The sequence below is a fragment of the Salmo trutta genome, chromosome 16 (assembly GCF_901001165.1).
Source record: "Salmo trutta chromosome 16, fSalTru1.1, whole genome shotgun sequence".
In the NCBI taxonomy this organism is placed as follows: domain Eukaryota; kingdom Metazoa; phylum Chordata; class Actinopteri; order Salmoniformes; family Salmonidae; genus Salmo; species Salmo trutta.
Window position 1 is genome coordinate 20,767,074 of NC_042972.1, and position 24,591 is coordinate 20,791,664.

A 24,591-nucleotide genomic window follows, 5' to 3' on the forward strand; every position below is an offset into this window, starting at 1 on the left:
TTGACTCACATTGCAATTTGATCATACAAAGCTATTATTCAAAGCCAATTTAAACAAGTTGAATTGTCTGCTTTCACCAAAGCAATCACATGTAAAGGTGCACTATGCAGAAATCACACTGCTATTTCCTGGTTGCTAAAATTATAGTTACAGTTTGTGACAAAACAAGCAAGTATAGTGTACTGTAGAGAATCACTGTAACATCTAAACTGCTGTGAAATATATCTTCCATAACCAAAAATGGTATTTTCAGCTGGTGAACAAACAAAGTAAAAGGCACAAAAACAAAATGTAAGAATGGGAAGAACAGAAATAGTGCACATAACAGCTCTACTACCAATTCTTAGACTTGCTTTCAATGAGAATGACAGATCTATAACATTTCTGTGAATTTGGTCAGGTGGCCCAGAAAGTTAAATATTGCAGCTTTAAAGCCAGTGACATACATTACCCTGTTTATCACAAAGAATCCAGTGCAGCCTGCTTGAAGGACATTAGTCTTAACCTTGCTAACAGGAAAAAAATAATTTAATAACATAAGGCATAAGAAAAAGGCAAGCTTGAACTCAAGGCAAATGTTTCAGGATCAGGAAGGAGGATAGCAGTTGGTGAAAGCTGATGGCCTTGAACCACAAATATACTTTGAGCAGCAAAGACAATGATAAAGATCTCACCCACCCAACTGCTCTTCCGAGTAAAGAGATCAAACACCACCTAACTGGGTTTCAGACTGGGTTATCCACCCAGAGAACTGACTCAAATAAGGACATTTTTGGCACTATCCTCAGAGTTCAAAGGGAATTGGATGTGTACTACCAAAGAACAGTTGCATTCACAGTATGTATACACACAATATGGCAGTAGTACATGCCAATACATCCCCAGTCATGAAGAGTAACCATAATAACCACTTAATAGTTTAGGCTTCAATACATGGACATCATTTGAACATGACAAAATTATAAAAAGCAGCTCTGATAACAAAATTCCCTTGAAAATACACAGGTACCTGCTCAAATAAAGGAAACACCAACATAGTGTCTTAATATGGTGTTGAGCCACCAGAACAGCTTCAATGAGCCTTGGCATAAATTCAACAAGCGTCTGGACCTCTATTGGAGGCACCATTATGCCACGAGAAATTACATAATTTGGTGTTTTGTTGGAGGAAAACGCTGTCTCAGGTGCTGCTCCAGAATCTCCCATAAGTGTTCAATTGAGTTGATCTGGTGACACACCACTTAAACCCCCTATGCTCCTTTGAGACCCTTCTTTCAAAGTCACTGACATCTCTTCTAGCCATGGTAGATAATGGGCAACTGGGCATTTTATACATGACGCTAAGCATGATGGGATGTTATTTAATTAACTCAGGAACCACACCTGCTTTCAATGTACTTTGTATCCCTCATTTACTCAAGTTTCCTTTATTTTGTCAGTTACCAGTACATAATCACATTGTTATTGATGCATTCAGAAAACCAAAGTGACAAGGAAGTCTAAAAACAGATTTACTTAAAACGGTGACAATTTATAACTTAACATTATGGCCATAACTTGACGTTGTGTAAAATTGTGAATTCTGAGATTAAAACTGTATAAATATTATGTTCAGCAATAGAACATGATGAAATCTCAGAACGTCGACAGTGTGACACGTCAAACACTGACATTGTCAACAAGTTCTGGATAGTTAAAGTGCTTACATGGGCGAATGGACGAACAAAAACAATCAGTGAAAAAAACATTAACAGCATTTAAAATTATGGCACAAGCACTAACCGTCAACTATATATTAAATACAATTTATGCACTTTCAGTTCTCAAAAGCAATTCACCTTAAAATGTATAAATCAATTTTACACATCCTCCTAACCACTGTCATTGTTACACTAGAAGCAACATGTTGAATTTAGATGATGAATACAGGCCAGTTTCTAAGTGAGTAGATGAGGGCAGCACTGCAAAACTGTCCCATTGTGGATGTGATCACAACTAAAATGCATAACCAAAATAATCTTGAACATTGCAACTGAACACAGCATAGGAGCAAAGGCCTTCTGATGTTCCAAAAATTAGATCCGTCACTCTCCATTTCGCTTCTTTGGGCTTGATACACACCTCTTGATCTGTGAAGCGAACAGTCAAGAATGGGAGAACGTTCCAGCCTCTTCCTCACCAACACACATCTCCCAGCCTGAGTGTGGTCCCTCCCTGCTTATAACCATCCAGTTGCCACAGATCTGTGAAGGGATATCAATGAAGAGGAACAGGTAGGGGCTAGAGATGAGTTTGGTATTAGGCCAGAGAGGGGTAAGGTTTAGGGATTGGTTTGGTATTAGGCAAGAGAACGGTAGAGGCTAGGGATGCATGTAGTATTAGGGGAACCTCTTCAGTATACTTTTCCAGACCAAGAGAGGAGGGTGGGACTAGCCTACAAGGGACAGTTAAAAGGTCCAATCATAGGAAGTCATTCTCAGCCGGTAAGAAGAAGTCTGGACTTGTTCAGTTTTTCCCTCTCCTCCCTCAGAAAGTGGAACCGTCACAAACGATGTTCTGGTCTCGGCCGGGGAAAAGCTCCATCTGCCAGTAGCGCGGGTCAGCATACACTGGCAGGGTCACAAAGGTCACAATGAGGTCAAACTAAATGCAAACTTGTATAGGGCTATAAAAAAAAAAAGAATTAAAAAAAAAAAAAAGATTTTGTTACAGCCTAGCACAAAACTAGAGGTCGACCGATTATGATTTTTAAAGCCGATACCAATTAATTGGCCGTATATATACATACCACACACACACTTAATGACAATACTGAATGAACACTTATTACATCAAAATCAATTTAGTCTCAAATAAATAATGAAACATGTTCAATTTGGTGTAAATAATGCAAAAACAGTGTTGGAGATTAAAGTAAAAGTGCAATATGTGCCATGTAAAAAAGCTAACCTTTAAGTTCCTTGCTCAGAACATATGAAAGCTGGTGGTTCCTTTTAACGTGAGTCTTCAATATTCCCAGTTAAGAAGTTTTAGGTTGTAGTTACAAGACTCTCTCTATACCATTTGTATTTCATATACCTTTGACTATTGGATGTTCTAATAGGTACTTTAGTATTGCCAGCCTAATCTTGGGAGTTGATAGGCTTTGTCATAAACAGCGCGATGCTTGAAGCATTGCGAAGAGCTGCTGGCAAACGCAGGAAAGTGTTGTTTGAATGAATGCTTACGAGCCTGCTGCTGCCTACCACCGCTCAGTCAGACTATTCTATCAAATCATAGACTTAATTATAACATAATAACACAGAAATACGAGCCTTAGGTCATTAATATGGTCAAAACCAGACACTATAATTTCGAAAACAAAACATTTATTCTTTCAGTGAAATACGGAACTGCCTGTATTTTATCTAACGGGTGGCATCCATAAGCCTAAATATTGCTGTTACATTGCACAACCTTCAATGTTGTCATAATTACGTAAATTTCTGGCAAATTAGTTCGCAACGAGCCAGGCGGCCCAAACTGTTGCATATACCCTGACTCTGCGTTCAATGAACGCAAGAGAAGTGACAATTTCCCTAGATAATATTGCCTGCTAACATGAATTTCTTAACTAAATATGCATGGTTAAAAAAAATACACTTCTGTGTATTGATTTTAAGAAAGGCATTGATGTTTATGGTTAGGTTAATTCGGGCAACGATTGAGCTTTTGTTATTAAATCACCCGTTTGGCAAAGTAGGCTGTGATTCAATGATAAATTAAGAGGCACCGCATCGATTATATGCAACGCAGGACAAGCTAGATAAACTAGTATTATCATCAACCATGTGTAGTTAACTTGTGAATGTTAAGATTGATAGTTTTTGTATAAGTTAAGTTTAATGCTAGCTAGCACCTTACCGTGGCTCCTTGCTGCACTCGCAAAACAGGTACTAAGCCTGCCACGCAGTCTCCTCGCGGAGTGCAATGTAATCGGCCATAATCGGTGAAAAAAAAAGCCGATTGTTATGAAAACGTGGAATCGGCCCTAATTAAAAATCGGCCATTCCGATTAATCGGTCAACCCCTAGCACAAACACACCATATTCAAATAAAGAACTAAAAATGACCACAGTATACGTGTAAGTATGTTTGTGTTCTCACCCATATCTCCCGGTCCCAGCCAGAGGTTGAAGGAGCTACAGTGTTTTTGACAGCGGTGGACAGGAACCACTCGAACTGTGGGTAGCCCTTCTCCTACCACCAGCCAGCCCAGCACTCGCACCCCCTAAAACACACACACTACCACTGTACCAACATGCTGCTGAATCACACCAAACACCATAACAAACATGCATGCATGTTTATATATTTGGGCTGTGTTAGAGGCCAGACTCACTCTGCTCTGAGAGTTGGCACTATGCGTGACCAGGCAACGCTGCAGTGTTGTTCCAGCGCTGTCCAGTAGAGGACATAGCTCAGCTTTGGGGAACAGCCACCTCAACACCTTCTCTCTGGCACCAGATGCAAACCTCCTAGGGAGTGGAGGGCAGAGGAGAGGCGAGAGAGAAGAGGTGATTTAGTCAGATGAGAATAACAGAAATGCGTTCTTGTTTTCTTTCCTTGGAGACCTGTTTTTATGACCAAGCTATGCTCATTACAGTGCAGTCAGAAATAGTATTCAGACCCCTTGATTTTTCCCCACATTTTGTTACAGCCTTATTATAAAATATATATATATTCCCCTCAATCGACACAATACACCATAACGACAAAGCAAATTTTTTAAATGTTCGCTAATGTTACATTTTTTAAAATATCACATTTACATAAGTAGTCTGACCCTTTAGTAGGTACTTTATTGAAGCACCTTTAGCAGCGATTACAGCCTCGAGTCTTCTTGGGTGTGACGCCACAACTGTATTTGGGGAGTTTCTCCCAGTCTTCTCTGCAGAGCCTCTCAAGCTCTGTCAGGTTGCTGCACAGCTATTGTCAGGTCTCTTCAGAGATGTTCGATCGGGTCCAAGTCCGGGCTCTGGCTGGGCCACTCAAGGACATTCAGAGACTTGCCCGAAGCCACTCCTGCATTGTCTTGACTGTGTGCTTAGGGTCGTTGTCCTGTTGGAAGGTGAACTGTTGCCCCAGTAGGAGGTCCTGAGTCCTCTGGAGCAGGTTTTCATCAAGGATCTCTCTGTACTTTGCGCTGTTCATCTTTCCCCTCGATCCTGACTAGTCTTCCAGTCCCTGCCGCTGAAAAACCTCCCCACAGCATGATGCTGCCACCCACATGCTTCACCGTAGGGATGGTGCCTGGGTTCCTCAAGACATGACACTTGGCATTCAGACCAAAGAGTTCAATCTTGGTTTCATCAGACCAGAGAATCTTGTTTCTCATGGTCAGAGTCCTTTAGGTGCCTCTGGCAAACTCCAAGGGGGATGTCATGTGCCTTTTACTGAAGAGTGGCTTCCATCTGGCCCCTCTACCATAAAGGACTGATTGGCAGAGTGCTGCAGAGATGGTTGGGTTTCTGGAAGGATCTCCCATCTTCACAGAGGAACTGACCAAGGCCCTTCTCCCCCGATTGCTCAGTTTGGATGGGCGAGCCAGCTCTAGGAAGAGTCTTGGTGGTTCCAAACTGCTTCCATTTAAGAATGATGGCGGCCACTGTGTTCTTGGGAACCTTCAATGCTGCAGACATTTTTTCTTGCTCTGACATGCACTGTGGGACCTTATATAGACAGGTGTGTTCCTTTCCAAATCATGTCTAATCAATTGAATTCACCACAGGTGGACTCCAATCAAGTTGTAGAAACTGGATGCACCTGAGCTCAATTTCAAATCTCATAGCAAAGGGTCTGAATCATTATGGAAATAAGGTATCTGGTTTTTTTTTTTATATCCAATACATTTGCAAACATTGTTTTCACATTGTCATTATGGGGTATTGTGTGTAGATTGCTGAGGGGGAAAAAAAATTGATTGCATTTTAGAATAAGTAATGTAACAAAATGTGGAAAAGGGAAGGGATCTGAATACTTTCCAAATGCACTGCATGTGTGTGTAGTTGTGTGTCTCTGTGTTTATCTACATATGCACGCATGAACGGCGGTTAAGAGCGTTGGGCCTGTATCCCGGAAAGGTCTCTGGTTCGAATCCCAGAGCCAACTAGGTGAAAAATTGATATGCCCTTGAGCAAGGCACTTAAACTCTAATTGCTCCTCTAAGTCGCTCTAGATAAGACCCTGGGTGGAAATGTTACTTTTTGTTCCAATGGCCACTGTGGCAGGCAGATCAAAACAAATCTACCAGCCACTCTGATTTTTTTTACCAGCCTGAGTGTTTTTTTCATCATAATCACACCAAAAATCATAAATGACGGATGAGTATGCTTTGTAATGTGGTATATTGCTGAATTCAATTTCATTTTTGTGACCTGTATTTTAACCAATGTACGTCAAATAAATCATTTAGATACAACAGTAAAAAGTAAAACCGCTTAACAGTTCTACAAGTGAACATCAAGAATCAACAAAGTGCCTTCCCTGCCACAAAATTCTGAGTCATACAACTTGTTAATTATTATTATTAGTTCAGGGTACATAAGTTTATTTATGAGCACACAAAAATTCAGGAGCACAATTAAATTATGTGAGTGTCTTAATGATAAGACATGACTAAACATTTACGAATAAAAAGGTTTTTGCAGTGTTCCATGCTCAATCAAGCACAATGTACCCCCAAATATTTGAGTGATTAGGCGACACTAAAATGTTCAGCTGCCCCTTTAAGGGGCAGGCCATTACTGTGGTAACAGCACTCAGTGTCTGAGAATCTCTGTGTCAGACAGTTGCAGCAAACTCAAACTAATATTGAACAACTAGCCAAGAAACACGAGGACAAAGCCACACTTTAGTAGCCTTTCAGGTCAATTTGACCAACTTCTACATTTGGGCTTCGGTTTAAAATAAATAAATAAAAAATTGTTTTTACCAAATGCTGTGTGTGACCAGCCTGGTGATATTTTTACCCGCCAATGCCAAAGTCTACCCGCATTTGGCGGGTGTTAATTTCCCACCCTGATAAATGTCAAATGTGATGTAAATGTACCAGAGTAGGGTAAAGTTTGCGGGGCCCTGTGGAAAACCCTCATCATGTGACAGTAGGTTGTCTTCCTCCAGTAGTATACTCATGGAGCTGGAGTGGGCTGAGTAGAGCTCCTCTAACTGCTGCCTCTGCAGACACAGAGACTCTCCACCCTACATAAAGACAGAGGACATATGTCAGGCACAGCCACAGACAAGACTACCTGCTGATGTTAGCTAAATGAACTAGCTCAATAAAGATCATTCTGTAGTGGATCCGTAAACAATGAGCATACTTAACCCTCACTTTCAGGGAAATTGTTGTTTTTCAGTCTTTCTTTATTGTTAGTGGTGGTCGTACCTTGAGCAGCACAGGCTGTGGACCTCTGCGCATGGCTGCAGACTCTCTGAGGGTCTCAGGGACCTCCAGCACAGAGGACACCTCAGCACAGCCAGAACAGTTGACCAGGCCCTGTCGCAGAGCCCCTGCACTCCACCACTCATGGAAACCTACAGGAGAGAGTGAAGCTGCTGGTACACACTGGCTAGGAACAAACACCCATTGTCTATAGTGAGCAACTATGGATAGTGTCTAAAATAGTATTTTAGACTTACTGTACCTTGCAGGTTGTATTTCTTGGCAATGGGCAGAGCCAGCAGTCTGATGTGGCTGAGGGGGGAGGACCAGTTATGTCCCCCCGTGTACGTCACACCTAGCTGGGGCCGAGTCTGGGGGTAGGTGAAGGCCAGCACCACCACCACCAGAAAGCCTACTGCTACCACAAACTACAGTATGGAAAAAGAGGAACTAGTGAGAGGATGGTTCATCAATGCAGGGATTGACATTAAGGGTTGCCTTATTGCCCAGGGCAAGTGACCTGTGCAATCATGCAAGATGAGCCTGCTCTGTGGTTTCCCCTTTGGGTAGGTGATTGTGTTTTACTGATAACAAACAAAATGCAAAGAATTCTAGTAGTCTGTTCTTTCTGGTTCCTCCACTGTAGGTGCAAATAGACACTTAAGATTTTTCTGCAAGCGATCATAATCTTTGGGCAACCCAAAAATACTCCTTACTTTCCCGATGGGCAAGTGCCTTTTAGACAGTCCCTGTGTATGATCTTACATGAGTGTGTGTGTGCAGCTTACCTTGATGGTGGCTCGAAGGATGGGGAATTGTGGTGGGTCTCTTCGAGGCTCGTTGGTCTCCAAGACTTGTTTGATAAACTTCTCGATCTCCCTCTCTGACATGCCATAGCGATACCCCGACTGGCGGAGAATATCAATGCTCTCAGACAGCTTGTCGTAGATGCAAGGCTCACTCAGTGTGGTGCCCATGGCAAACAATGTGGTCCAACTGATTTCAGTCAACAGTTAATTTAGGAGGACAGTGCCTCTAGTCTTCGGGTTGCAGCTGCTTCACTCATATTGTCTTCCCTGTTTGAAGTTGAAGAGGTTGGTAAGACAGCACTTCCAAGCCCCAGACAGAAGATACACAAACAATCCTGATTATATGGCTGAACTTGGCATTGGACTGTAGTCAAAACAGACATCTTGTCAATGTCAACACATGCATTCAGAGGCCCATGTGAACTGTATGCAATAAGTAGTAATTTGCACGTTGGACAGAAGCTAAACAGGCAGATAAATCTTTCCTTAGAAATCCACAATGTACAGAACGCATCTAACGTTACTAAGTTCAACTCGATGTCAATCTAACCATTGTAGATATTTGTTATTCTAACATTGTCGTTTTACCTTTATCATACAGTGAGTGTGCCAGCGACAGCAGTGGGGTAAACAAATAAACAATGCTAACGTTAGCTAGCTAATTGGCTAGGACCCTAACTTAGCTTTGTTACTTTTAACAGGTATAGCTAGCTAGATTTCATAAGCTCAAGGAAACGTCATATTTCAAACAGTGATCTTGAACTCACTGGCTATTTTTATTTTGTTCTTTTTTTACAGATCTATTGTCTCGTTCATGTTTAGCTTCGTGTCGACCAAGCAGCCTTTCCCACTTGCTTGCTGTTTGAGAATTTGCAGTCGTCACTAGTTACCACAGCCTTAAAGTCATAAACCACCTTCGCCAATTTATCTTCTTAAAATAAGATTTTAAACCTAACTTTAACCACACTGCTAATTTTATGCCTAACCCTAACCTAAATGTTTGTTTTCATACATTTTTATGATAGGCCTATAGACAATTTTGACTTTGTGGCTGTGGTAACTAGTGGAAACCAGAATTTACCGATGTCACTTGACTTCCCTGTTGGACAGATTCACGTTGAGACTGTCAACAGCAGATTCGTGTAGTAAAACTCAAGATTGATGTTTAAAAAAAAAAAAAAGTAAAATATTAATTAAAATTAGTTTATATTAATACACTTCTTATTTTTGTATTGGCAGTATATTTTTTTCTTTTACATGTATATGAGAAATGTGATGAATCTGCTTTATCACAAAATGTAATCTTTTTTTGTAATATCTTTTATCAATCCGCAGAGGGCGCATTTTCGTGAGTGGATCGCAACTAAGCTGGACCCGTTGAACCTCCTTTCACCAAAGCGCCCCTCAGCGCATTGTTTCGCGGATCAGCTGTGAGTGAATCTAAAACCCCACCCAATGAGGAAGGAAAAAAGTGAAGCGAAGCAATACGGACCGCAAGAAAATACGAGGCTTCAAAGCGATTGTCATTCATTAAAGGCGTAAAATCAACACACCGCCGTTTATATTGCGATTTTTAAAGACTGAAAATTAAAGACCTTCTGAGCGCCGCGGCGGTGAAGACAGCCAGTCAGCTGATATTTTGCTACCAGCTCCTAGCCGCTCTCTCAAGATGATAGCCCTGTTTAACAAGCTGTTGGACTGGTTTAAACAGCTATTTTGGAAGGAAGAGATGGAATTGACACTGGTCGGTCTGCAGTATTCGGGAAAGACCACCTTCGTGAACGTGATAGCGGTAATTTCGCTGTTTACTCGCTCTGTGTCTGTGTGCGCCTTCATATAACTACAGTCATTAGTGTGCACCGATTTACGACGGGAATAGACCGAGGCACAAAGTAGCGGTCCCGTGATTGAAACGCCGCTCCTCCCTTTAATTGCTACAGTGTCGCAGTATTATTTGTAATCAGGACCTTTTCGTCCTAGGCAGAAACAAATAGGCTATATGTGTGTGTGGAGTGAATAATGTCCATATTTAATTGCGAATAGGACGGATGGTAGGCTATATTAATTGGCCTATTTGATTTATTGAGGGATGGAGACTGGCTGACTATTTCATCGTATGATGTACTCGCTAGTAGTGATGACGACACCACAAGTGACATCCTAGTTTATGCTGTCGTGAAATACCAGCATTACAACCTTGAAATGGGGCACTGTTATTTCATTGTACACCAGAGTTACACATAACCTAGTGTTCCACACTGCAGGCTACACTTGGCCGCACAATATTTTATCTCTGACACCACCAGTAGGCTAGATGACAGTTGGGCTGCTACATACATTAGCCTCAAATACATGCTTCCTCTTTGACTGTATTCATTGTATCACCCAGAGCTCCTCATTTGTTACTACTTTGTGACAACAACAGCCCTCACACCTGCTCCATTGCAACACTGTATCAATCCTCTCACCAGACAGTCAGTGTGGGTCCTCATTTGACTCCTGTTGGCCTGATGAGGATTTGTTGGATTGCAGTGATATCATCTGCAGTGATATCATAAAGTGTGGTAGTAGGTTGATGGATGTATAATGGTTTGTCAATTCTACAGGTTTATGAATGGTATGTTGAATGAAGAGGAGATGATTACCCTATCTTTATTGTGTTTTCACCCTTCTACCGGTGCTGATGAGTATTCCCTCTAAGGACACACATAAAACCAGGCTGTGCAGAAGAAGGTCATCTGTGTATAAATTCACACCTTACAGTCAGAGCACATAAATTCAACCTGGACATTTGTCACATGCACCGAATACAACCGGTGTAGACCTTACAGTGAAATGCTTACTTACAAGCCCTTAACCAACAATGCAGTTTTAAGAAAAATAAGTGTTAAGTAAATAAATATATAAGTTAAAAATAACAAATAATTAAAGAGCAGCAGTAAAATAACAGTAGCGATGCTATATATAGGGGGTACCGGTACAGTCAATGTGCAGGGGCACAGGTTAGTCGAGGTAATATGTACATGTAGGTAGAGTTAAAGTGACTATGCATAGATAATAAACAGAGAGTAGCAGCGGTTTAAAAGAGGGGGAGGGGGGGGACAATGTAAATAGTCTGGGTAGCCATTTGATCAGCTGTTCAGGAGTCTTATGGCTTGGGGGTAGAAGCTGTTATGAAGCCTTTTGGACCTAGACTTGGCGCTCCGGTATCGCTTGCCATGCGATAGCAGAGAGAACAGTCTATGACTAGGGTGGCTGGAGTCTTTTGACAATTTTTAGGGCCTTCCTCTGACACCGTCTGGTATAGAGGTCCTGGATGGCAGGAAGTTTGGCCCCAGTGAAGTACTGGGCTGTACGCACTACCCTCTGTAGTGCCTTGTGGTCGGAGGCTTAGCAGTTGCCATACCAGGCCCATGTTGCAACCAGTCAGGATGCTCTCGATGGTGCAGCTGTAGAACCTTTTGAGGATCTGAAGACCCATGTCAAATCTTTTCAGTCTCCTGAGGGGGAATAGGCTTTGTCATGCCCTCTTCACGACTGTCTTGGTGTGTTTGGACCATGATAGTTTGGTGATGTGTACAAAAAAAAAATGCATGAAATGAAAAATGAAATGTATGTATTCACTACTGTAAGTCGCTCTGGATAAGAGCGTCTGCTAAATGACTAAAATGTAAATGTAAATGTGCACACCAAGGAACTTGAAGCTTTTAGCCTGCTCCACAACAGCCATGTCGATGAGAATTGGGGTGTGCTCGGTCCTCCTTTTCTTGTTGTCCACAATCATCTCCTTTTTCTTTATCACATTGAGGTAGAGGTTGTTATCCTGGCACCACACAGCCAGGTTTCTGACCTGGTAGACTGTCTTATCATTGTCGGTGATCAGGTGACACTGTTGTGTCGTGCCTGGCCATGCAGTCATGGGTGAACAGGGAGTACAGGGGGGTCCCCGTGTTGAGGATCAGCGTGACAATGTGTTGTTACCTACCCTTACCACCTGGGGCGGCCCGTCAGGAAGTCCAGGATCCATTTGCAAAGGGAGGTGTTTAATCCCAGGATCCTTAGCTTAGTGATGAGCTTTGAGGGCACTATAGTGTTGAACGCTGAGCTGTAGTCAATGAACAGCATTCTCACATAGGTGTTCTTTTTGTCCAGGTGGGAAAGGGCAGTGTGGAGTGCAATAGAGATTGCATCATCTGTGGATCTGTTGGGGTGGAATGCAAATTACATTTACGTCATTTAGCAGACGCTCTTATCCAGAGCGACTTACAAATTGGAGTGGGTCTAGGGTTTCTGACATAATGGTGTTGTTGTGAGCCATGACCAGCCTTTCAAAGCACTTCATGGCTACAGACGTTAGTGCTACGGGTCGGTAGTCATTTAGGCAGGTTACCTTAATGTTCTTGGGCACAGGGACTATGGTGGTCTGCTTGGAACATGTTGGTATTACAGACTCAGTCAGAGACAGGTTGAAAATGTTAGTGGATACACTTGCCAGTTGGTCAGCGCATGCTGTAATTCATCTGGCCCTGAGGCCTTGTGAATGTTGACCTGTTTAAAGGTCTTACTCGCATCGGCTACGGAGAGGGTGATCACACAGCCGTCAGGAACAGCTGATGCTCTCATGCATGCTTCAGTGTTGCTTGCCTCGAAGCAAGCATAGAAATATTTTAGCTCGTCTGGTAGGCTCGTGTCACTGGGTAGCTCGCGACTGTACTTCCCTTTGTGGTCTATAAAAGTTTACAAGCCCTGCTACATCCAACGAGCGTCAGAGCCGGTGTAGTACGATTCAATCTTAGTCCTGTGTTGACGTTTAGCCTGTTTGATGGTTCGTCGGAGGGCATAACCTTAAATAAAGTTTAAATAAATAAAAATTGCGGGATTTCTTGTTAGTGTCCAGGTTAGAGTCCCGCTCCTTGAAAGCGGCAGCTCTACCCTTTAGCTCAGTGTGGATGTTGCAAGTAATCCATGGCTCCGGAGACACCTGAAACCCCACCTCTTTAAGGAATACCTGGGATAGGATAAAGTAATCCTTCTACCCCCCCCAAAATATTTTGATGCACTATTGTAAAGTGGTTTTTCCACTGGATATCTTAAGGTGAATGCACCAATTTGTAAGTTGCTCTGGATAAGAGCGTCTGCTAAATGACTTAAATGTAAATGTAAATGCTTCTGGTTGGGGTATGTATGTGCGGTCAGTGTGGGAACTACGTCATCAATTCACTTATTGATGAAGCCAGTGACTGATGTGGTGTACTCCCTAATGCCTTCGGAAGAATCTCGGAACATGTTCCAGTCTGTGCTAGCAAAACAGTCCTGTAGCTTAGCATCTGCGTCATCTGACCACTTCTTTATTGACCAAGTCACTGGTGCTTCCTACTTTAGTTTTTGCTTGTAAGCAGGAATTAGGAGGATAAAATTATGGTCCGATTTGCCAAATGGAGGGCGAGGGAGAGCTTTGTACGTCTCTCTGTGTGCGGAGTAAAGGTGTTCTAGAGTTGTTTTTTTCTCCTCAGGTTGCACATTTAACATGCTGGTAGAAATGAGGTAAAACTGATTTAAGTTTCTCTGCATTAAAGTTCCTGGTCACTAGGAGCGGCGCCTCTGGATGAACGTTTTCCTGTTTGCTTATGGCCTTATACAGCTCATTGAGTGCGCTCTTAGTGCCAGCATTGGTTTGTGGTGGTAAATAGACAGCTATGAAAAATATAGATGAAAACTCTTGGTAAATAGTGTCTACAGCTTATCATGACATACTCTACCTCAGGTGAGAAAATCCTTGAGACTTCCTTAATATTTTATGCACCAGCTGTTGTTTACAAATTTACACAGACCGCCACCCCTTGTCTTACCGGAGGCAGCTGTTCTATCTTTCCGATGCAGCGTAAACCCTGCCAGCTGTATGTTATGCATGTCGTCGTTTAGCCACGACTCGGTGAAACATAAGATATTACAGTTTTTAATGTCCTGTTGGTAGGATATTCGTGATTGTAGCTCGTTTATTTTGTTATCTAATGATTGTATGTTGGCTAATAGGACTGATGGTAGAGGCAGATTACCACTTGCTGTTGGATCCTTACAAGGCACCCTGACCTATGACCCCAATATCTCTTTCGAATGAGAGGGATTTGGGCCTTGTCGGGTGTCTCAAGTAAATCCTTCTCATCCAACTCGTTAAAGAAAAAATCTTTGTCCACTACGAGGTGAGTAGTCGCTGTCCTGATATCCAGAAGCTCTTTTCGGTCATAAGAGACGTTGGCAGAAACATTTTGTACAAAATAAGTTACAAATAACATGGAAAAAACACACACAATAGCACAATTGCCTTAGGAGCCCGTAAAACGGCAGCCATCTCCTCCGGTTCCATTCTTGCATCTACCTGCTCCAGCTGAGCCCAATCCCCCAGCTACATCCCCAGACCCTGCCCCAGACTCTGCCCTTGCTCCCAGCCCAACCCCAGACCCTGCACTTGTTCCAGCCCCACCTGAGCCCCATCCTCATCCATTACCCAGCCCCTGCTCCATCCACAGCCCCAGGTCTAGCCCATCCCCAGCCTCGTCCCATTTACCCAGCCCCATCACCATCCCCATCCTCATCCCATTACCCGGCCCCATCACCAGCCTCATCCCATTACCCAGCCTCTTCACCATCCCCAGCCTCATCCCATTACCCAGCCTCTTTACCATCCCCAGCCTCATCCCATTACCCAGCCTCTTTACCATCCCCATCCTCATCTCATTACCCAGCCCCATCCCCAGCCTCGTCCCATTACCCGGCCCCATCCCCAGCCTCATCCCATTACCCGGCCCCATCCCCATCCCCAGCCTCATCCCATTACCCGGCCCCATCCCCAGCCTCATCCCATTACCCGGCCCCATCCCCAGACTCATCCCATTACCCAGCCCCATCCCCAGCCTCATCCCGTTACCCAGCCCCATCCCCAGCCTTGTCCCATTACCCGGCCCCATCACCATCCCCAGCCCCATCCCCAGCCTCATCCCATTACCCAGCCTCTTTACCATCCCCAGCCTCATCCCATTACCCGGCCCCATCACCATCACCATCCCCATCCCATTACCCGGCCCCATCACCATCACCATCCCCATCCCATTACCCAGCCCAATCCCCAGCCTCATCCCATTACCCAGCCTCTTTACCATCCCCAGCCTCATCTCATTACCCACCCCCATCCCATTACCCAGCCTCTTTACCATCCCCAGTCTCATCCCATTACCCAGCCCCATCCCCAGCCTCATCCCATTACCCAGCCTCTCCACCATCCCCAGCCTCATCCCATTACCCAGCTCCAGCCTCATCCCATTACCCAGCCTCTTTACCATCCCCAGCCTCATCTCATTACCCGGCCCCATCATCATCCCCAGCCTCATCCCATTACCCGGCCCCATCCCCAGCCTCATCCCATTACCCGGCCCCATCACCACCCCCAGGCCCACTGTTTAGTTCATGGCTTTCAAACTCACTGTCTGGGGCCATATCCATCTGGTTTCACAGACCGTCCAATACCCAAGTTACTGATCCTTATGGTGTATCTGTTTAGCTGCCACAGGTGGCAGTGAGTAGGGTTGTGCTGTCTTGTTGGAGGAATGAGAATGCTGTTGGCTCTGGCTCTGGTCTTGGCTCCCCACTGAGTGCTAGACAGGGATTTGGGAAGACGGTGACTTAGAGACTCGTCCTTGTTTGTCAGATCCTCCCATCTGGGCATTTTGGTGTCTCATCTGTCTCATAACAGTCCCATTGAGCAGCAGTTAAGTGTCCTTTAACTGTCTGCTTTTATTACACAACTGAAGGCCCTTATTATATCATCGTATCCAGACAATTACATCTTACTTAACAATGAGTTTCATGGGATGTTGATACCATGTTGTGAGGACAATGGCCCTACTTGACCGTGTTCTCCTGAGGATCAGAGGGATACTCTGGGATGCTCTTGGATACTCTGGGATATTAAGGTCAGATGTTGTTCAGTGGTTATAAAGGTGATACAAAGGCCTCACTTATTTCCTCCCAAGATAATGAGGGCGCTCCATAATCTAATCAATAGGTTGACTGTAGGCTAATCCTGTTAACCTTCTACATAGGCTCCCGGGTTTCAGTTCATATATCCAGGAATGTTTGACCTTTTGAAGAAATTGTAAAAAACAATAAGTGATTTCTGTATTTTTTAAAAATCTTTCCATTCAATTTGGACTGTCCCACTGTAGCTCAGTTGGTAGAGCATGGCGCTTGCAACGCCAGGGTTGTGGGTTCGATTCCCACGGGGGGCCAGTATTTAAAAATGTAATAAAATGTATGCACTCTACTGTAAGTCGCTCTGGATAAGAGCGTCTGCTAAATGACTAAAATGTAAAAAATGTTATGGAAGTTTACATCAAAATAGGGATTTCGGTCAAAACCACAGTTTTGATTGATTCCATGTGAACTTTTAGCACAATATTTTAGCATTAGGAAATATGCAGCTTTTGCATTAGGAAATACACTTTTTGACAGCACCCCCTTTGATTTGAACAAAACCTTCCATATTTGCTCATTGTAGAAGTGCTCAGAAAGTGCCTTTGTAGCTTATACTCTGTTTTACATCATCTGAGGTTTTTGTGTTGTCCCAGCCAAGACACAACATGCTTTTAAATACAGGGCGGGTGACATGTGTTTTAGCTGATAAATGTACTAAAATGGGAATCAAATAGAAATGTAAACATTTTAAAATCATACCACAAAGATGATTGGAGGTCCACACATCAGAGAATGTTGACTTGAATGGGAATATCTGTTTTAAATTATATTGTCAGTCCTCCATAGGAAATCATACAAATAATAGAATAGAGATGATCATTTAAGTTGACATTTGACAGTGGGTGGACTGGCCACCATCTTCTGTGGCAGTAATTAGAAATTAAAATGCACATTAAAATTTCAATGGTGTACCAGCTAAATTGCAGTGGTCTGAGGGGATAGGTCCATTCTATGAATTATATTTCTATGACTAAAGTGACACCAAACCCTGTATTAAAGAGCAGGGTGTGTCTCAACCGACGGTGGGCACAACACAAACCTCAGATGAAGTACGGTCTAAGCTACAACAAATGCAAATTGACATTAAAAGTCAAATGGAATTATTATATTTTTTTTTACCAAAAAATAAATACATTCTAAAATAATTTCACAACCCTGTTTGTAAGCTTTTAAATGATATCAAACTCAATGTATATTTTCCAGTAATGAAGACATGGATGTCTCATGGTATGGTGGGGTATTACCAATGGGGCCAACTTTGAGCCATTCTCCTGAATGTTTTGGCATTCAGGTCCCAAAAGTAACTTTCTGACCACTTCTTCCACGAGGAAACATTTAAATCTAATGGGATGCTGTCAAAAAGTGATTGAATTGAAATGGATATACCTTATGAACCCCCTACCTGCCTTTAAAAGTCTGAAAGACTTGTTCTCTTGGCTTTACAGTTCTTTGGTATTAAAGTGTCGGTGTGTCTGGCTGAAATATAGTTTCTGGTTACATTGCTCCACCAGTGCTTTAGCCTGGTCTGAAACACCTCCAAATCTAATTTTATTGGTCACATAGACATATTTAGCAGATGTTATTGCGGATGTAGTGAAATGCTTGTGTTTCTAGCTCCAACAGTGCAGTAGTATCTAACAATTCACAACAATACACACATCTAAAAGTAAAATAATGGAATTAAGAAATATATAAATATATACAATCAGGGCAACGTGATCAGGGCAACACATCGGCTCGGGAGGAAGGAAATTGCGCTAGGAGCAGGCCCTATATTGAGAAAGTGTAATATTGATGTCAAGTAGAGATATGGCCTTGTGCTGTATAGGGTAGCAGTGTCCTACTTGTGCTTAGTATAGTGCTTTAACCATGCCTCAAGAGAACTGACTCAGAAAATGAAGTGCATCAGGTGATGGTATGGAATAACCTGTTCTGTAATTTTGGCGCAAGGACAACAGCAACGAAGGCGTTTTTTGAGTTGTTAATTTAATAGGAAGCAGAGGAAATGGCTGCACGTGATGCTCTCAACTTGAAAAGTTTGTTCATCACAGACAGTACAGTAGCAGGATTTTGACAGTATAAGACGAAGGCTTTCTTCTTGAGTTAACCTACAAGTGCCTCAAATGGAGTCTTACAGGAAGGTTGATATTTGTAAACTCATTTAGAATTGGACATTAAAAGGACATTACCACTGCATATATTTGAACATATACATATTTTCCTCACCAGATAAACTAAATACAATGTTTTCCTAAAAGGTTACTGTTTGTACTGCTGTCTAGACTGACTTCTAGTGTCAGCGCTCTGCAGATGAATGACTAATGACTAGTCAGAAATGTCAGCTCCAGGGAGAAGTTTCCCCTAGGTACAGATCTAGGTTCAGCTTCCGCTCCCCCAATTCTAACCTTAACCATTAGTGGGGAAAATGCTAAACTGACCCAAGACCAGTGTCTAGGGACAACTTCACCCTGCACCAAAAGTCAACCTTTTAAAGCCCCAACAACACTGTGATCTAGTCAGACACAGTGACTCCTAGCATGAGACATCAACCAGGAATTTGACACATTGTTTAAGCGTGGAACCTGTAGGCTATTTCAGTGAGTTTTTGTCAGCTTACTCTGAAACAACTCTCTCTCTCTATTCTGTTTAAAGAAAAACCTCTTGAATATGTTATTGGTATTACTACCTCATTTGACAATGTTAGCTTCTCTTTATTATAGTCTAGAAAGTTAGGACTATTACAGTGTAAATATCAAAGGTAGCTAGGTAACTCATTGATCCTGCTTCATGAAATGTGCTACCACCTTGCTTTCAGAGTGAGACACAATGTACAAATCCACGGTATATTAAGGCCTGAGTGTGTACAGTACAGGAACCTTTACACACCTCTCAGCATGTATCTTATGATGGACTGTGGTGAAGGTGCTGCTGGTTGTTGGGATCAGGTGACTTGTGGTCATGTGTCAGACTTCCACATAATTAGTGACTCATTGTTATGATTAATGTGTTTGTAACCCCCCCCCCCCTCTCTCTCCAGTCAGGACAGTTCAGTGAGGACATGATTCCTACAGTGGGCTTCAACATGAGGAAGATCACCAAGGGCAACGTCACCATTAAGGTCAGAGCATCAGACTTGATAATGAGCTGCACTTATCCTTGGTACAAATGCTGACAGTATTGCTGAACCTTTTGTGTTCGTACGACTACCTTTTGAGACTGAAGTGGTGTTTGTGTGTGTTCTGTCGTTCTCCAGCTGTGGGATATTGGGGGTCAGCCTCGATTCCGGAGCATGTGGGAAAGATACTGCCGAGGTGTCAGTGTCATTGTGTAAGTACACACACTAGGGGGGAGTTGCCAGGGACACAATATTATCACCATAATTAGGTGCCGATAGGATATGTATTGCGATTATCACGATTCTATATGTATTGTGATCCGATACTGTAATTTTGTTGCGATTCGATGTTCCAAACATATTGTTCACCATGTGCCTCTCTCGCTCTCTCTCTCTCCTCTTTCTCAGTTACATGGTAGATGCTGCAGACCCAGATAAGATTGAGGCCTCGAAGAATGAACTACACAATCTCCTAGACAAACCCCAGCTACAGGGGATCCCAGTGAGTACAATTATGTTGCTATCGGTGTGTTGTGATTGTTGATGTTATGGAAGAGGTCGATATGAGTGGAGGTATTATGAAGGTATTGGGCATCAGAAGCTCACCCTGAGCAGACTCATAGTGGCATCTGTCACATACCTAACAACTCCCCCTCTCTCTGTAGCCCAGACATGAATAATGAATGTGTGTCTGAGTGATGTGGGCCTGATTTATCGAACCAAAGGGAGGGATAGATGGAGAGGGAGGGAGGAAGAGACAGACAGACAGAAAGAAAGAGAAGGGAGGGAAAGTTTGATGGCAAGCGAGATATAAGTAGAGGGGGAGTAAGGAGGGAGAGAAAGAGAGGTTTAAGAGAGACAGGGGAGAGAGGAATGGAGGGAGAGCGAAGCAGTGGGCGGTGCTTGTGCATTGCAGATGCTTCTAGTTTTACTAGCATCTCCAAGGCTAGTGCCGTAGCATTGCAGGAGAGATGGAGGGAGGGAGGGAAGGACGGACAGAGGGAGGGGAGTGTGTGTCTGTCTGGGTCCAGACGTGTATTGACTGGGGGGGGAGAACATTAGCAGGCCTGGGCAGTGCAGTGAGATCCATACAGGATGATCCTCAGTAACGTTAGGGGAGAGGAGGTATCCTCTTTACATCTCTTAACACATCACTGCTCTCATTGAGATGATGATCGGGGCCTAAAACACAGGGAATGGATGGCAGGAGTAGCATTAACACACTGTCACCCTGACTACAGATGCTACAGCTGACCAGTGTGAAGACATGTTTATTTAAAGCAGTGGAGTGTGGCTGTCAACCATTTTTAAATGAGAGGGAGAAGATGAATAACCGTTTATCTGACTAGCTAGCTACTCTGCCACTCACAACAATTCTCACAAAATGCCTTTTGTTTCTCCACTCTAGCAGATATTGGCCTTCAACAGTAGTGATCAGCTCTAGTTAGTGTGTTATAAAGCCTGTGGAATGTAAAGTTGAAATGGAATGGATTTGCAGGAGAAAAGCCTAAAGGCAGGTGCATTGGCAAAGACACCACTCATGTGGTTTCCCTTGGACTCTCTCAGGTACTGGTTTTAGGGAACAAAAGAGATGTTCCGGGTGCCTTGGATGAGAAGGAGCTGATTGAGAGGATGTGAGTACTGGAGCTCTGACTTTTCCTTTTGTAAATGAAGCTTACTGTGTGTGTGAAGTTTTCTTCTCTCTAACACTATCCTCTGCCTAACATAGGAACCTGTCAGCCATCCAGGACAGAGAGATCTGCTGTTACTCTATCTCTTGCAAGGAAAAAGACAACATTGGTGAGAAAACAAATGGTTGATTCAAAACTACCTAATTACCTGATAAAGACTTTGTTTCTTTGGAGTATTTGAAACAAATTGACTTTCTATCCTCTGGCAGACATCACACTACAGTGGCTGATCCAGCATTCCAGAACCAGGAAGACAACAACATGAGGGCTCAACTCACTGGACGACCCCCTCTCCCCTTCCTCTACCCTAAGACCAACTGTACCCCTCCTTCTCGTCTCCTCTTCCCTTCTCTTATCACCCTGGTTCCATTTCTAGCCCCTTCCTTTATCTCGTACACCTTTGGGTGTTAACAGATCTGAGAGGATTGCATAGGTGTGAGCAATATGTCAGAATATGGACCCAGCGTCACAATGCTTATACAAATCAAATGTATACATATCTAATCTTCTCAGATCTGTGAACATGGAATAGATAGACTAGGAGAAGGGGCTGTCCTCTCACCCTCAGCTCTCCTTTCTTCTTACACATCTGAGATCCCTATATTTTACTCTTTAAAAACAGCCCTTCTTCCTCTCTCTACCTGATTCCGTTCTTGTAAAGAGTGTGTGAAAAAATATGGTTTGCACTGTTTAAATTGTTTTGTTTTCTACCTATATGCATTTTTTTTACACCATGTACTTCAGACTGGACAAAGTGGACTCTTGACAGTCACCCACCGAGCAACTCTTGTTTTCATTGACTGTTATAGATTTGTTTCTTTAAAAAAACCATATGTGCTATACTTGTACAGTGTGGATCTGATTTTGATGAGGTTCTGGTCAAGGAGGTCATCTATTTTCTCTTGCTTAAATGAATCATGTGTTGTTCAAAGTGCAAACTACTCACACACACACACACACTCACTCATTCTGCCTACTAACCTGCATCTTCACAGCTGTTCCCATAGCAACATGGTGGCCATTTTGCCTTTTTACCGGATCAGGTGACAAGCTCTGACCAATGATTTGATATTTTATTGAACACAATAATTTCTAATTTCTCTTGCATGTTACCTAACTGAAAGGAAATGCATTCCTCTTCAATAGGAAGGACGTATACGTTTAATACAGAGGTCAGCTCACAAGTTTACAAGACATCACAGAGAATTGTTCCATACTGATGCAACAGAACTCAATACTGTTTTATACATGTTCGATATCCTTGACAATAAGTAATACAATTTGATGGTCATCTTATCCAAACAAACATATAATTCACCTGCTCTATTTTAACATATTTTCTCATATCACAGTGTCTGTTTTGCGTTTGGAATTGAAACAATGTAATATACAATTGATATCGTGTTATTTGGGGTCGATTTGGACCCTGATTTGAGTTGTACATATTCTTATCATCAATATCAGTTTAAACTATAATTGCAACCGTTTACTTGAACCTTCCTTTAGAGGCCTACATGACCCTGTCAAACAGTCATGTTTGCTTATGGCAACTGATGGAATTGGAAAGGTTTGATGGAGGGGTCAAGTAAAGTGTAACAATTGCAACCTTGAAAGAGTTTCTCCGATACTTTAGCTAGCTATTCCTAATGTTATTTAACAATATTTGAAGATGGCAACTGCAGCTAATTGGCTATTTCTGTCACCTGACATTTGCATCCATTGACATTCACAAGCTTTTCTGTCTGACATGTATGTTACTATCAAACACATGTTAATGAATGCTATGTGCCATAAGGACATATTTATTAACTATTTTAGTGTTAGGTTTTCTTTGTTTTTATGTTTTGAACATGAAACCATGAAAAAAGATTCAATACTAAAATCATGTTCTAAACATACCTCATGGAGCACAGAGATGATGTAAAGCACACAATAACCAACTTTTTTGTTGTTGTTGTTTTCAGCAGGTTTAGTCTGATAATTCACTCTAAATATAAATCAAGCCATTGGCTCCTCTACAGTTTCTCCCTGTTGGATTTTGAGTTTTCAGCTCAGCCTTTAATGTAGTGTCATGCAGTTGTAGGGTGCTTCCCAGTAGTGTAGGGTGCTTCCCAGTAGTCTACCGTGGCTTCCTCTTCTTTTAATCCTTTCCTCCTTTCCTTCATCTGCACAGACATGACAGAACTAGACTGGTGAAAAAAAAGCATCCATCCACCATATCGCTTTCACACATGCTGTCTTTTCAGATCAGTGCAGATGAAGGAAAGGAGATGAGTAGACGAAGCCCCTTCAGAATATTGAGATGCAACCTCCTAGTCCCATCATTCATTTCAACACCAGTCCATTGACTTATTGCCAGTTTAAGGTTGCTATTTGTTATTTTAAGTTGAATGTTTGTACCTGACATAATGTACAATGAGTGAATTGGCTTGAAGCCCTCAAAGTAAAAACGGTCTTGTCTCTAAAAGTGAAAGGTGTAATTTGTTCCACAATGTACCTGCCATGCTACCCTGCCGCTACAGTAACAGACAGTGATATGTTATTGGTTGACAGTGAAGGACCAGCTTTGTCTTATTCCTCTGCCTGAAAACAGGAGTTTCTTGCCTAATGCTGAACAGGCCTGGGCCCAGTTTCCCAATAGTGATGGAATTTAGGCTTACAAGTGTTTTAACGATGCATCTCTCTTACGACTAAACATGGAGCTGAGAGAACGGTTGCTAAGTTCATGGTTGGAGCTTGTGTTGATACTGATAGGATCAAAGGGAAGAAAGAACTGCTCTCGGATCAGCTTCCTCCATTCAAATCTTACCTTGACATTAGAATTATTTCACAATACTGTTGATGAATCAGCTCCAAGAGAGATATTACCACCTTCGGCTGCAAATATTGATGCGGCTAATGCTTAGGCTACTCAATAAAAATGCATTACGTACATAAGTTTACACATGAAATACACTGAACAAAAATATAATATATAATATAAAAAAATCTAATATAAACGCACCATGTAAAGTGTTAGTCACATGTTTCATGAGCTGAAATAAAAAATCCCCAAAATGTTCCATACAGTATGCACAAAAACCTGATTTCTCTCAGGTTCTGTGCACAAATTTGTTCACATCCCTGTTAGTGAGCATATCTCCTTTGCCGAGATAATCCATCCACCTAACAGGTGTGGCATATCAAGGCGCTGATTAAACAGCATGATCATGACACAGGTGCATCTTGTACTGGGGACAGTAAAATGACACTAAAATGGGCAGTTTTGTCACACAACACAATGCCACAGATGTCTCAAGTTTTGAGGGAGCGTGCAATTGGCATGCTGACTGCAGGAATGTCCACCAGAGCTGTTGCCAGAAAATGTAATGTTAATTTCTCTACCATAAGCTACCTCCAATGTCGTTTTAGAGAATTTTGCAGTATGTCCAACTGGCCTCACAACAGCAACCACTTGTAACCCTGTCCAGGACTTGTTGCGTGCTTGTTGTCCTCACCAGGGTCTTGACCTGACTGCAGTTCGGC

The 24,591-nt window shown here is 42.6% G+C and overlaps 2 protein-coding genes across 5 annotated transcripts; one reads left to right on the plus strand and one right to left on the minus strand.

Moving 5' to 3' along the window:
- Positions 1–1,395: 1,395 nt before the first annotated feature.
- On the minus strand, positions 1,396–9,185 carry c16h6orf89 (chromosome 16 C6orf89 homolog). Of its 4 annotated transcripts, none has more exons than XM_029693426.1 (8): positions 9,000–9,185; positions 8,212–8,499; positions 7,686–7,851; positions 7,427–7,575; positions 7,091–7,239; positions 4,382–4,517; positions 4,147–4,270; positions 1,396–2,609 (listed from the first exon to the last, which is right to left on the minus strand). In XM_029693426.1, the coding sequence occupies exons 2-8, from the start codon at positions 8,398–8,400 to the stop codon at positions 2,527–2,529; spliced, it is 996 nt and encodes a 331-aa protein (XP_029549286.1). In that variant the 5' UTR covers positions 8,401–8,499; positions 9,000–9,185; the 3' UTR covers positions 1,396–2,526. The 4 variants fall into 4 exon arrangements, with proteins under 4 accessions (XP_029549286.1, XP_029549287.1, XP_029549285.1 ...); XM_029693427.1 differs by having other exon boundaries at positions 8,212–8,532; XM_029693425.1 differs by having other exon boundaries at positions 8,212–8,532; positions 8,821–9,185.
- Positions 9,186–9,575: 390 nt separating this feature from the next.
- LOC115150296 (ADP-ribosylation factor-like protein 8A) lies at positions 9,576–23,533 on the plus strand. Its single transcript, XM_029693428.1, has 7 exons — positions 9,576–10,024; positions 19,298–19,378; positions 19,514–19,587; positions 19,784–19,877; positions 20,942–21,009; positions 21,105–21,175; positions 21,276–23,533. The coding sequence occupies exons 1-7, from the start codon at positions 9,902–9,904 to the stop codon at positions 21,329–21,331; spliced, it is 567 nt and encodes a 188-aa protein (XP_029549288.1). The 5' UTR covers positions 9,576–9,901; the 3' UTR covers positions 21,332–23,533.
- Positions 23,534–24,591: the final 1,058 nt, after the last annotated feature.

Excerpts from the sequence above, each read along its gene's own strand:
- c16h6orf89 (XM_029693426.1), bottom strand. The coding sequence starts at position 8,400 with ATGGGCACCACACTGAGTGAGCCTTGCATCTACGACAAGCTGTCTGAG. Across the intron at positions 7,240-7,426 it reads CACAGCCTGTGCTGCTCAAG|GGTGGAGAGTCTCTGTGTCT; the intron begins GTACGACCACCA and ends GTCTTTATGTAG. Across the intron at positions 4,518-7,090 it reads GCAAACTTTACCCTACTCTG|GAGGTTTGCATCTGGTGCCA; the intron begins GTACATTTACAT and ends TCCACTCCCTAG.
- LOC115150296 (XM_029693428.1), top strand. The coding sequence starts at position 9,902 with ATGATAGCCCTGTTTAACAAGCTGTTGGACTGGTTTAAACAGCTATTT. Across the intron at positions 19,588-19,783 it reads CGAGGTGTCAGTGTCATTGT|TTACATGGTAGATGCTGCAG; the intron begins GTAAGTACACAC and ends CCTCTTTCTCAG. Across the intron at positions 21,010-21,104 it reads AAGGAGCTGATTGAGAGGAT|GAACCTGTCAGCCATCCAGG; the intron begins GTGAGTACTGGA and ends TGCCTAACATAG.